At 39.8% G+C, this 12465-nt stretch overlaps 1 protein-coding gene across 8 annotated transcripts in view; it reads left to right on the plus strand.

The window, feature by feature from the left end:
• The first annotated feature begins 3317 nt into the window (after positions 1 to 3317).
• Positions 3318 to 12465, plus strand: part of cep170bb (centrosomal protein 170Bb) — an 81608-nt gene continuing 72460 nt past the window's right edge. For 4 of the 8 annotated variants that reach the window (XM_048600231.1, XM_048600232.1, XM_048600239.1 and 1 more), the window contains exons 1-2: positions 3318 to 3423; positions 6237 to 6380. In XM_048600231.1, the coding sequence (XP_048456188.1) occupies positions 3415 to 3423; positions 6237 to 6380 (153 nt within the window). In that variant the 5' untranslated portion in view covers positions 3318 to 3414. Of the gene's footprint in view, positions 3424 to 4279; positions 4311 to 4388; positions 4575 to 4629; positions 4800 to 6236; positions 6381 to 12465 lie in introns of those variants that run through there. The other 4 variants (XM_048600234.1, XM_048600233.1, XM_048600236.1 and 1 more) reach the window with 4 other exon arrangements.

Raw genomic sequence — 12465 nt, forward strand, 5'->3', positions numbered from 1 at the left:
CATCTCCTTACTCTTACTTTCCTTAACCTGCTCTGGTTCAATCCCCTTTAACAGATTCAATGGTAAACTGAGCTAGCATTCAATGCTTCATGGAAAAGATCTCCACACTGCAACAAAAACTTTGCACGTAGAATCGTTTCCTAACTTCTCCCATGAATGGCCTCACTGTGATTTTTAGGTCATGTTCCCTTCGCATAGACACTTTCCCAGTACAAAACATCTCTATCTTCACACTGATCCATTTCAAAAAAATGCTGGAACAAAACTCAATTATCATGTAAACATTTACATTCCAGGAAATGAAAGTCTTGTATATGGAACCTCTCATCATAACATAAATGTTGGAGCCTGAGTTACTTCCTGGTGTACCTGTATTCTAGTGCATTCCTTCCAAAGCCAACAAAAGCTTTGTTTAATTGTAAAAAAAACTTCATTTGCTTCATAATTTGGTCCTATATTTATAAATTATAGCTGCCGTTTTGATTATTGTTTGTACTTGACACACTACACTTGAGTAATGTGTACATTTACCAGGATGTTGCCGGATATGGAAAGTTTGAGTTATAAAGAAAGGCTGCATAGGCTGGGACATCTTTTCACTGGAGCATAGGAGGTCGGGAGGTGATCTGATGGAAGTTTATATAATAATGACAGGTATAGATAGAGTTAATGGAGTTGTCTTTTCCCTAGGGTGGGGGATTTCAAGACTAGGGGCCACATTTTTAAAATGAGAGGAGAGAGATTTAAAAAAGACATGAGGCAATTTTTTTTTCCAGAGGGTGGGTCGCACGTGGAATGAACTTCCTGAGAAAGTGGTGGATGCAAGTACAATCTAGGGGAGGCAATGGCCCAGCGGTATTATCGCTGGGCTGTTAATCCAGAGGCCCCACATAATGTTCTGGGGTCGAATTCCACCACAGCAGATGGTGGAATTTGAATTCAATAAATATCTGGAATTAAGAGTCAAATGATGACCATGAATCAATTGCCAGTTGTTAGAAAAACCCATCTGGTTCACTAATGTTCTTTAGGGAAGCTAACTGCCACTCTTACGTCTGGGCTACATGTGACTCCAGACCCACAGCAATGTGGTTGACTCATAACTACCCTCTGGGCAATAAATGCTGGCCTAGCCAGCAATGCCTTCATCCCCTGAATGAATAAAGGAATTACAACATTTAAAAGACATTTGGATAGATAGGTTTGGAGGGAAATGGGCCAGGAGCAGGCAGGTGGGACTAGTTTAGTTTATATGACTCTGACTCTATGAACCCTTTTTTTGGGATTTATGCCTTACTTTCCTTCCTACCACCTAAAAATACAGGATTGAACCTTTTTTTGGTCCACAGTAGATGACCTCACATCTGGCTGCACTTAAATCCAATTGCTGCAGGTCCTTCACTCCACTTGCTTTATCTGTTGGTCTTTTTGTAGTTTTGATATAATATCTACACGACTATGCCACCAATTTGGGGAGCATAGAATAACTTCTCTCTCTATGTTGTCAATATAATTAAAATAGTGAAGAGTAGAAGCCCCAGCACAGATCCCTGCAGGACACCACAGTCACTTTCTTTAATTTGAGTATATATCTGTTATCCTTACCTTCTGTCTTCCACATTGGAACCAATTCAATGATTTACTTACAGTTGATTCGAGTATCACGTGAAACCTTATTGAGTGCTTTCTGGGAGACCGTAAAAACTACATCTATTGGAATTCTTCTATTACTTATCTTCTCACAAAAAAAAATTGGTCTTGTCAGAAATAATCATGTTGAGAATCCCAATTGGTCCTCCAATCAGAACAGATCTCTCGGTAGTCCATCAATCAGAGTAAGGTTTCAGCTTCGGGAATACAGGTAAATTGATAAACTGAGCACAAATAGTGTTTGAAATTGAACTGATGAGATTATTAGCTCAGGTTTCCGTTAACATACCTGTGCATTAACACAAACGTAAACTCTTCCATGAACCAGTGCAATCAGTCATGCAAATATAATAGATTGTTTATTTTTCGTTGCATTACAAATATTGCTGTATTTGGTAGCAGGAATCTGGTGCGGTTTAATACCGCAGAAAGTAGGTTTATCAGAAAAACAATTGGTCCTTAAGCTCCAATTATAATCAACCTACTTTAAAGCGATACTGGACTATTTATTAGTTTCACTGGGGTAAGTTAGCTGGGTTCTAAATAGATTCAATCTTTTTAGTACACAAAACCTTTAAACATATGCTTTTAGTGCACGTGCGCCAAATAAACTCTAGCTTCAGCTCAAAAGTGTCTCCGACCTGCTGCAATTATTAGAAACTCGTCCCTCGTTATTTTGATGTAGGTGGTGCGAGTTGCAGGGAAAATTACATTTAAAGCAGGGTGAAGATCGCAGGAATTCAATCTATGCTTACAGTACTTTATGCTGGAGTTTCCGCATTTTTTTTGCACAGGTTCAGTCTATTGTGCCAATAAAACCAGCACAAACTAACGGAAACTCCAGTCCTCTGCCCTTAATTATAGATTCCAATGATTTGTCCATAGATAGACCATAATTTCCTTTTCTTTCCCTCCCTCTCTTTCACATTTCTTTAACAATTGACTTACACGTGGCTTTATCACTCAGAAAAATATTGTTGCAAAGTGTCTGGAATAAGTACTTTTAAAGTAAGCCTATAGGCTGCAAAATTGCGAAATTCTGCGTCCAACTGGGAGGCTCCAAGGAGAGTTTTTGAAGTCTTGAATGAGAATATTGGCACCTCTCTCAGTGACGAATGCCGCTCCCTTTTTAATACACAACAGGGTGGAACATCATTACCTCACCACATAAAAACTGCTTATATAATAATTTCTAGGCTGCTTCTGACGAGCAATTCTAAAACAAAGAAATTTTTAAAAAGCATTGAGGTTTGAGGCTCTTGTAAGCGTATCCGTTTGCAACACCTAACTAACGTGGCTGAATATATTTGCTACACTGCTCCTCACTTCAGTGAATACATTGGAATCTCTTCCGCTGTAAGGTCACATCAATTTGCTTGAATCTGCTCCAGAACAGACATCTGTCCCTGAACCAGCACTTCCTGTCGCTAGGCACACCACTGATTGCAGAGTAACTCATGAAGCCAAGCATTATGGCAAAAGTTTAATTGTCATGGCATCTTCAAGTTGTGGTTCAGAGTAGTAATATATGTTTTTCATTTTGGAGACCATAATTTCAGGATAGGGTTTATTTTAAGACAGCCAACGTGCTGTACGAACAAAACGCGTTCGCTCAATTTTCTTTTGTATGATACGTCTCGCGCCCCATGCTCTGGAGAAAGTTGTGGAATTATAATTGCTGTTACACAGGCCCAAGATAGGATTTCATTTGGGGGAAAACAGAGAAAAACATCGTTATACCAATCCTGTAATCGGATTCTTTTTATGGTGGAGGTTGGTACAATTGTAACATTTAAAAGGCATTTGGATGGCTGTGTGAATAGGAAAGGTTTAGAGGGATACGGGCCAACTGCTGGCAAATGGGACTAGATTAATTTAGGATGTCTGGTCGGCATGGATGAGTTGGACCAAAGGGTCTGTTTCCATGCTGTACAGCTCAATGACTCTATTAAGGCTAGTTAGTTAAATGATTTCGTTTCTGCTATGAGAAATTGAAATTTTGATTTACTACATTCTATCAAATCGGACAGAATGCAGATTCGCTGAAGTACTAACCGTGATCTTGTCACTTTTTTTTCTGACACACAATCTATCGTTAATAAAAGATATGCTGGTTATTAAAACAAAGAACCTTGTCCCCATTCAGCCTGATCGATAGCTGCGTACTGGGCATAAGCCAGACTCCAATGTAATATTACACTGTAACTGCTCTGAAGCAGAAAAACAAGTCGAACTGGTAGTTTTCATCTATCGAATCCATTCAATGGATGATAGACTAAACTCTAGTTTTGTAATATATATTCTTTCTCCAGATCAGAGAAAATATAATTGTTTTTTAGCATACTTGTGGCTTTTGTCAGGATTTCCAACAAACGTCTTCGGTTCGTCCACTTTTCCTAAACAAGACGACTCTAATCCGCTTATTGTCGACCACAAAAACACTTTCACCTTTTCAGACGCTGTTGGGTTTGATGACTGTTTTAGTATTTGCAGATTTCCACCGTTGGCAGTGCTGATTTGGTTCTAGTTTCATAGTCACACCGCGCTGACATTATTCACTGTCTTGTGTGAAGGAGGGGTGGAGGCGGGAGTGGGAATATAAACAGTCGGGGATTGATGTGAATATCTCGCCACAGTACCATCTGCCGGCAAACAAAAAGGTACCTTTGAGCAGACCGCCTTTCATTCCCGAATATAAAACGTTGGGCAGGCCGGCAAATACTCTCGGGAGAGCTCACGACATTGTATTTGGCCGCGGCGTTAATCAGCATAATCATATGTACAGTGGTTGCAGGGCGAAGTCCAACAGCAATAAGCAGCATCCTACACTGTGCTGTACTGAACCAGACTGAGGCAATGCTTTGTACGTGTACGTGTTGTGGTGTCTCAGATTTCCCTGGTGCTCTCTGCATCTTGCACGGCAGGTAAATCGCCATGGTTCAGGCTGCAGCACAAGCAGGGGCTTGAGGGAGGGTCTGGCTGACCCTGGACCCGAACTTCCCCCCCCCTCCAAGGCTGTAAGGAATTGCGGGAGTGAAGGTGCTGCCTGACTGCGAGCTCCCGGGCCGTGGGGAAAGGGGCGATGTGGCACCGTGGTCTCGCCTTCCGTCAGGGCCCGGTAGCAGGGAGCGGCTCATCTCCGAGCGAAGGTGGGAGCGGGGAGCCCGGCCTCCGTTCCCCGGGCTGGGCCGCTCGCAGATGCTTTCCTTGCCGCGGGCTTGGCCTGTAAAGCTCGCTAGTGGTGGAGGGTTACGGGGGTGGGGGAGAAGTCGGCTCCTGGTTTCGGGGATGGGTCCCCTGAGCAGCAGCAGCATCACCTGTCAGACCACCCCCACTCCCCGGGGCAGGGCAGGGAGCCGGGCTCGGCCTGGATAAAGCGGTGTCCCGCTGCTACTGCTGATCTTTGTTATTGTCTAAAAAGGCCAGTGCTTGTTTTGTTCGTGCATCTAATCGTTTTAATATTCAGTGAAAGAAAAGGCCAGCAGAGAATCAAGATTTGTAGGTTGTGCTGCAGTTTCTCAGAAGGAAGAGGATCTGGCGTTTCCTTTTGTATTTTTGAAACGCCCAGATCTTAGATTTATTTTATTTATATATATATATATATATACACATACACACATATGTACACACACACATTAATATATTAAAAGAAACCTTGATTTAGCAACATTCTCGCGAGAGTTATATTTATCAGTTATATTTGCGTGTGACCTTTCATACATTTTACAGGTTTATCCAACATATATCTCCTTTTTTAATTTAAACATAAAAAGCCATACACATGGAGGATTCATCCAGTGAGAGGTTTCTCAATTTTTGTTTGCAGCATACTTTTCAATTCCACTTTTATACAAAATCATCTAAATCAACCTGAATAAGATGTTTAAAATATATATATGTATGTATGTATGTATGTAAAATGAATACCCATATTACATTTTCATCGTCGTTTTGAGTAATAATTGAGCTGTAGGTTTCCATCTGATGGGACTAAATTAGAAAAAAAATCTGGGTGGGAACTGAAGAGAGTGACCTATTTTAATGTATGAACACAGTGGTTGCAAATGCATCGGCAGTGGAACAGAAAGCACAAATGGCCCAAATCTCTGTTCATCACATCAGCTGTTGGCAAAGAGTACTAAAAATTGACCCATGGAAAACACATGCAATACAAAAATCTGAATGATTTCCAGACAGTAATGGTGCAATCTCAAAACCCTAATGCCTGATGGGAATGCTCTGTATGTAATCATTCCAAGAAATCAAATATTATACTAATCTTGTTACATTTATATAAATGTTTCAATTGGAAATACAATGTTAGGAACAAACCATTCTTTTTAATTTTTTTAGTCAGTGTTTAAAGTGTCAGAGTTTTATAATTATGGCGTGTTTCTATTTTAATCAGCATATTTAACAAACAATCTAAATATTGAACTGTTGTTAGTTCCTGTTGCTTATTACTTCAGCATTTCAAAGGGACAATAGTTTCTTCTTTTTCCCTTTGCCTTAATTATTTTATAAACATAACTGAAAAAAATAACAAATTACTAGGAATGATCTGTTGTGTTTTTCTCTTTGTTTAGAATGTTAAGTTGTGGAAATTAAGTTCTAAGACACCAAGAATGAGTGTGACATCTTGGTTTCTGGTGAGCAGTTGTGGCTCTCGCCACCGACTCCCAAAAGAGATGATTTTTGTTGGACGTGAAGACTGTGAACTAATGCTTCAGGTAAATAATATAAATAATCAGGTATCTTATTGCAACAAATTATCTGCAGAGAGCGCATTGTACAATCACTCAAAATATGATGGTTGTTTAAAAATAATGAATATTATTTGTGAGGTTATTTCCTACAATCACCAACGATGGAGACCTGCTTTCATGAATTCTGCAAAGAGGTGCTTCCATGTGCTTTTTCTCACTTCGCTGTCTTTGTTTCCGCCTTCTTATCAGTTTTGAAAAATAGTTTGTAAAGATTACTGATTTATTTATAAAGCACAGAACTTTAATGTAATTTTGTAGCTCTGATGGTTCCTTCAAACGTTTTGATGTCAGGTGGGAATATGTGCTTTTAAATGAATATATAAATATATTTCACACTGTAGCCATCAATAGAATCAGAATGCTGATAGAAGGGATAGCTGGATAACATTTTAATACATTTAGCAGAACCTGTGACTATGGTTTGAAATCAAAAGAATAGAATATTGTATCTTTAACTCTTCACAATTGTTTTTAATTGACAGAAAAGTCCAAACAGTAAGAAGAGGTCAATGCGAGGTTAATTTTCACATCAGGGTGAGGCCTGAGCTTTACCAAAAGCAAAATTGTTGCCTAAACTTGGTGGGCTGGTTTAATAGAACAGGACTACCTGACCTCCATTCATTACACCAGGACAAATTGCATGAAAAGTATCTGAGTAGTGGAGTTTGCATGTTTCCATGGGAATAAATAATGGGATATGAGAGGGCTCTTTGTTTTCACTTTTGTTGCAACTGTTGGCAGCAAGAAATGCCCATATCAGGTGAATGGCTGAATACACTGGATACTGCAAAGGTTATAGGCCCCAACAATAATTTAGTAGAAGTACTGAAGACTTGTGTTCTAGAAATTGTTGTGCTCCTAGCCAAGCTGTATCATTACAGCAACAACACATCATCGACCTGACAATATGGAAAATTGCCTAGGTATGACCTGTACATAGCAGGTCAAATTCAACCCGATCAATTACTGCCCATTACTCTGCTCTCCATCATCAGGCAACTAACAGGTGGAGTCATCAAAAGTGCTATCAAGCAGCACTTGCCTTGCAATAACCTGCTCACTGACCCTCAGTTTGGGTTCCACCAGGCCCATCAGCTCTGACATCATTACAGCCTCAGTTCAAACATGGACAAAAGAGCTGAATTCCAGAAGGGAGGTGAAAGTGACTGCCCCTGACATCAAAGTAGCAATTAACTTTGTGAGGCACCAAGGAGCCCTAGCAAAATGAGGTTTAATGGGAACTATGTGGGAGAGGAGATCTTTCTGTTATTTGGGGTCATATCTAGCAGAAAAGAAGATGGTTGTGATTGTTGGAGGTCAGTCATATCAGCTGTAGGATGTCTCTGCACGTGGTTCCTCAGGAAACTGTCCTAGGCCCAGTCACCTTTAGCCACTTCATCAATGACCTGCCCTCTGCCATAAGGTCAGAAATGGGGATGGTCACTGATGGTTGCGTCATGTTCAGCGCTGTTTATAACTCTTCGTACTGAACCAGTCCATGTTCAAATGTAACAAGACTTGGAAGATGCAAAGGTTTGATCTGATAAATTGCAAATAATATTTGACCCCAACAAGTGACAGACAAGACCATCTCCAGCAAGGGAGAATTTAACCATCGCCCTTTGACACACACTGACAGTGTTGACATCCTGGGAGATATCAGTGACCAGTAATCACACTGGACTAGCCAAATGAATACTATGGTGACAAGAGCAGGACAGAGCCTGGAATCTGCAGTGAGTACTCACCACCCAACTTTACAAAGCCATCATCAGCATGTGCAAGGCATAAATCAAGAGTGATTAAATATCACTTGCTTGAATGATTGCAGCTATAACACTCGAGAAGCTGACGTCATCCTGGACAAAGCAGTCAATGTTACCATCTACAAGAGCTGTTTAGACAGCACCTTCCAAACCTATGACCACTACCATCTCGAAAGACGAGGGCAGTACATACATGGGAATACCACCACCTGCAAGGATTTCCAAGCCACTCACTGCTTCATTATCATTGGGTCAAAATCCTACTCCTTTCCTAACAGCTGTGGTGTCCTTACACCAGATGGACTGCAGTGGTTTAAGAAGACAGCTGACTACAATCTCGTGAACGGCAACTAGAGATGGACAATAAATGCTGGACCAGTCAGCGACACCCACATCCCATGAATGAATAAAATAAATTACGAGGAGGATAAAAAATTCCCCTCAATTCCAAGAATTACATCACATGACCAGAATCCATTTATCTATATTATTCTGTGGGAGACATGGTGGCTCAGTGGTTAGCACTGCTGCCTCATAGCGCCAGGGACCTGGATTCGATTCCACCCTCTGGCAACTGTCTGTGTGGAGTTTGCACATTCTCCCCGTGTCTGCGTGGGTTTCTTCCGGGTGCTCCCAATTTTCTCCCACAGCCCAAAGATGTGTAGGTTAGGTGGATTAGTCATGGGAAATACAGAGTTATAGGGATGGGCTGGGTCTGGGCAGGATGCTGTTTGGATGGTCAGTGTGGACTCGATGGGCCGAATAGTCTGCTTCCACATTGTAGGGATTCTGTGATTAAAACAAGAAATACTTTGATATCAAGTTAGAATGATTTTTGTTTTGTAAGGAATGTAGAGTGTAGTTTTGTGGTCCTTCAAGCTATTAAGCAGATGTTGTTGCTCTGAATTCTTGTAACACATTGGAAGCACTGTGTGACCAGTATGTTCTTTGAAAGAGACAGATGAAACAACATTTTATTTTATATTTGTAACAGAGAGCACCAAACAAAAAAAGGGTAGATTCTATGAATTACAAGTAATTTTTGAACAATGTCTCAGATTTATTTTAACAACTTTCATGTCTATCGACTGTTGAGGCCTTTGGAAACATCTGTGTCCAATCCAGTATGGGTCTATCACATGCTTACGTGTTGTCTTACCTTTTATACAAAGGAGTTTAGAAAAAGACCATGCATGCTAATTGTTTCCATAGTTCCAGAGAAATCTCCTAGCAATAAAGACATAAAACATAAATAACTTGACATTAGAAGCCACCTTTTATTTGTTTAAATGAAATCTGACTCCATGCTTTGGCTTAGCGATCAATTAAAAGCTAATTTTTCCAAAGCACAAAAGCTGCCCATAGTGATTTCAGATGGGCACAAACAGTTCCACACAATTGTGCAACAAGAGCATTGTATGTTACATGGTATAATGCTCATTTTCATATTCAACAACATACTTTCCAGTTCAGCATGATCAAGATGTTTGCAGTTTTATGTTATAATAGTGCACTAATTTATTGTGAAGCAAACAAGTTAGTACACTTTGGGTGCGTTATCGAGTAATGGCAAAAAGTAAAATAAAAGTGGACCATTTCATAGTTGTCTACAGTGAGGGCTGGGATGGAATCGGTGCTAAGAATGTGGTTTGTTCTACTTATAGATTCACCCTCTGAGGAGCATTTCTTTTATCACCTTTTTATTTCCCACATCAGCCATTCTGTGACCTCTGAGTGAGGTCAGTACCTTTTTTACAATTGAGGTTTCCTTCAGGAACTAGATTGAGGTTGCCCAAATTTTACTTGTAGCAAAATTTTTTTCAGGCATCAAAGGGACGCATTATATTTTAATCACATTAGTTCAGGTCGAATTTAATTTGTGGTCTCAGTCGTAAATGTCATTCTGACGTGCATATGCATTCTTAAGACCACTAACTACTATAGGTTAATGGTTAATTAAAATACATCCAAAATACTAAGTTATAAACATATGCTTGAATAAAATGCATTAAAGTTCTAGACTTTACCTCTGATTTTAACCTGCTATAGGTTTCTTTATTCCTGTATCAAGCACATGCCAGAATGTTTGTTCCATATTTCTTAAAAGCTTAAGAATACAAATATTTTAGTATGCTCATGAATTTATTTCTCAAAGTTACAGAAGTACCGTGAGATAGTGATTGCATAACTTGGCATCAATAAAGGAATGTTCTGTAGAGTTGAATCCTAGGTACGTTACTTTGGAAATGAGAAAACTATCTCCCCATGTGGGCCCAAGTGTAAATTCAGGTCTGAGGAAGGGTCACTTGACCTGAAACGTTAACTCTGATTTCTCTACTCGGATGTTGCCAGACCTGCAGAGCTTTTCTAGCAATTTCTGTTTTTGTTTCTGATTTACAGCATCTGCAGTTCTTACAGTTTTAATTTAAATTCAGTTCAGTTTATCAAACATTTTAACATATTGTTGCAGCATTTAGGAATTATTTACATATGTCTTTTATGTACATCTGACATTTGAATTCTAGCATGAAGCTTGTTAAGCACTACTATCATTAGCAGACTAAGTCAAGTTCTGTTGTGATAGTTGTTCTATTGAAGGGATCACATACAGAACAACCCAAATTACTAATCCTTTTACATTAAAAAAACTGGCAATTCATTTAGCACTGCCAAGTTGTCTGAAGTTCTCAAAATCAGAAGCACACAAGGCTATGGGCCAAGTGCTGGAAAATGAGGTTAGTAAAGTTAGGTGGTTGTTTTATCTGGCGCAGACTTGATGGGCCAAAGGACCTTTCTCTGTGCTGTAGACATCTGACTCTGTAATTTTTGAATCAGCGTGAAGAATTGTTAGGAGACCTGTGGAAGTCAACTCCTCTCTAGTTTGACTTCATATGAAATATAATTTGTATGGTTGAACTATGATTTTAAAATATTCTGGGAGTTGGTTAGCTCTCTGGGATACTTGATAAATTTGAGCACAACTTATTTAATTGAAAGTAGGAATTCCCATCTAGACTCTGAGAAAGCAGGAATTTCTACCTCAGCATGTTTAAAGTCTCGTGGGTGTATGCAAACCTTTGTAGGATCAAAGTTTCTCCAAGCTGCAATGTCTGAGTTGTGGCCAGACATGATAAATATGTTTTTTCTATTGTAAGTTGTGATTTTTTAACTTTCAATAGGTATGGTACAACCTATTGTAGCTGTCAGTAGATATAACATAAGTTTTATCCCATTCCAGTGGATAAAACCTTTACTGGATCATTTTAGTTTTGAATGAACAAATATATTACGAGCACTGTACTAAGCTTTTTCCTAGAAAATGTTCAGGATAATTTTGCACTTTTTTTTTGCATTCTAAAATTGCCTGCAGAAAACACTGTTGATTTTATGTTCCATCCTCTCCCTCTCCTTTTAATTGCTGGTCATTTAAGTATTTCTCATTGCACTTGCCATATACATGGGTAATTGCATACACTGAGACCAAGAGAGAAGGGGTGAATCAGTTTCCGTCATTTACTTCAATTACTTACAACAAACATGTTATTTTTAGTACATAGTAATACCTTTCTCCAGTTTTAAGTCTAGTTAACTGATTTTTTTACTATACTAGTAAGTAGCTAATTACAAGTTTTTTGCTTTTGACTTAAAGAGCAGGTTTATTACCTGCTAAGCTGTAGAGAAAAGCAATAAAGGCTCAATTTCAAGTATGTGACAAATAGGAACAGGGCCACACAAAAGGGAACATTGTCCAATACAAAAGGAAAGTAAAGAAATATACAGAGATAATAAGAACTGTAAATGCTGTAGTCAGAGACAACACAGTGTGGAGCTGGAGGAACACAACACGCCAAGCAGCATCAGAAGAACAGGAAAGTTGATGTTCAGGACCCTTCTTCAGAAATGGGGAAGGGGAAGGGAGCTCAGAAATAAATAGAGAGGAGGGGTGGGGATGGGGAAGCTAGGTAGGATGGTGGAAGGGAGTGGTGGGGATTGGTCAGTGAGGTGGGGGAGAAATGGACAGGTTGTGTCAGCTCAGGGAGGCGTGGATGAGAGTGAGGGTTGGTCATGGGATTAGGCCGTGGGTGGGGAGATTTTTAAACTGGTAAATTTCAAGTTTAGGCCATTGGGCTGTAGGCTCCAAAGGTGGAATATGAGGTGCTGCTCCTCCAGTTTGCAGGTGGCGTCATTGTGACACTGAAGGAGGCCCAGGATATGTCACCTACGGAGTGGGAAGGGGAGTTAAAATGGTTGGCGACCAGAAGGTGGTGTCGTTTGTTGCGAAC

The sequence above is a fragment of the Rhincodon typus genome, chromosome 8, assembly GCF_021869965.1.
Source record: "Rhincodon typus isolate 14 chromosome 8, sRhiTyp1.1, whole genome shotgun sequence".
NCBI lineage: Eukaryota > Metazoa > Chordata > Chondrichthyes > Orectolobiformes > Rhincodontidae > Rhincodon > Rhincodon typus.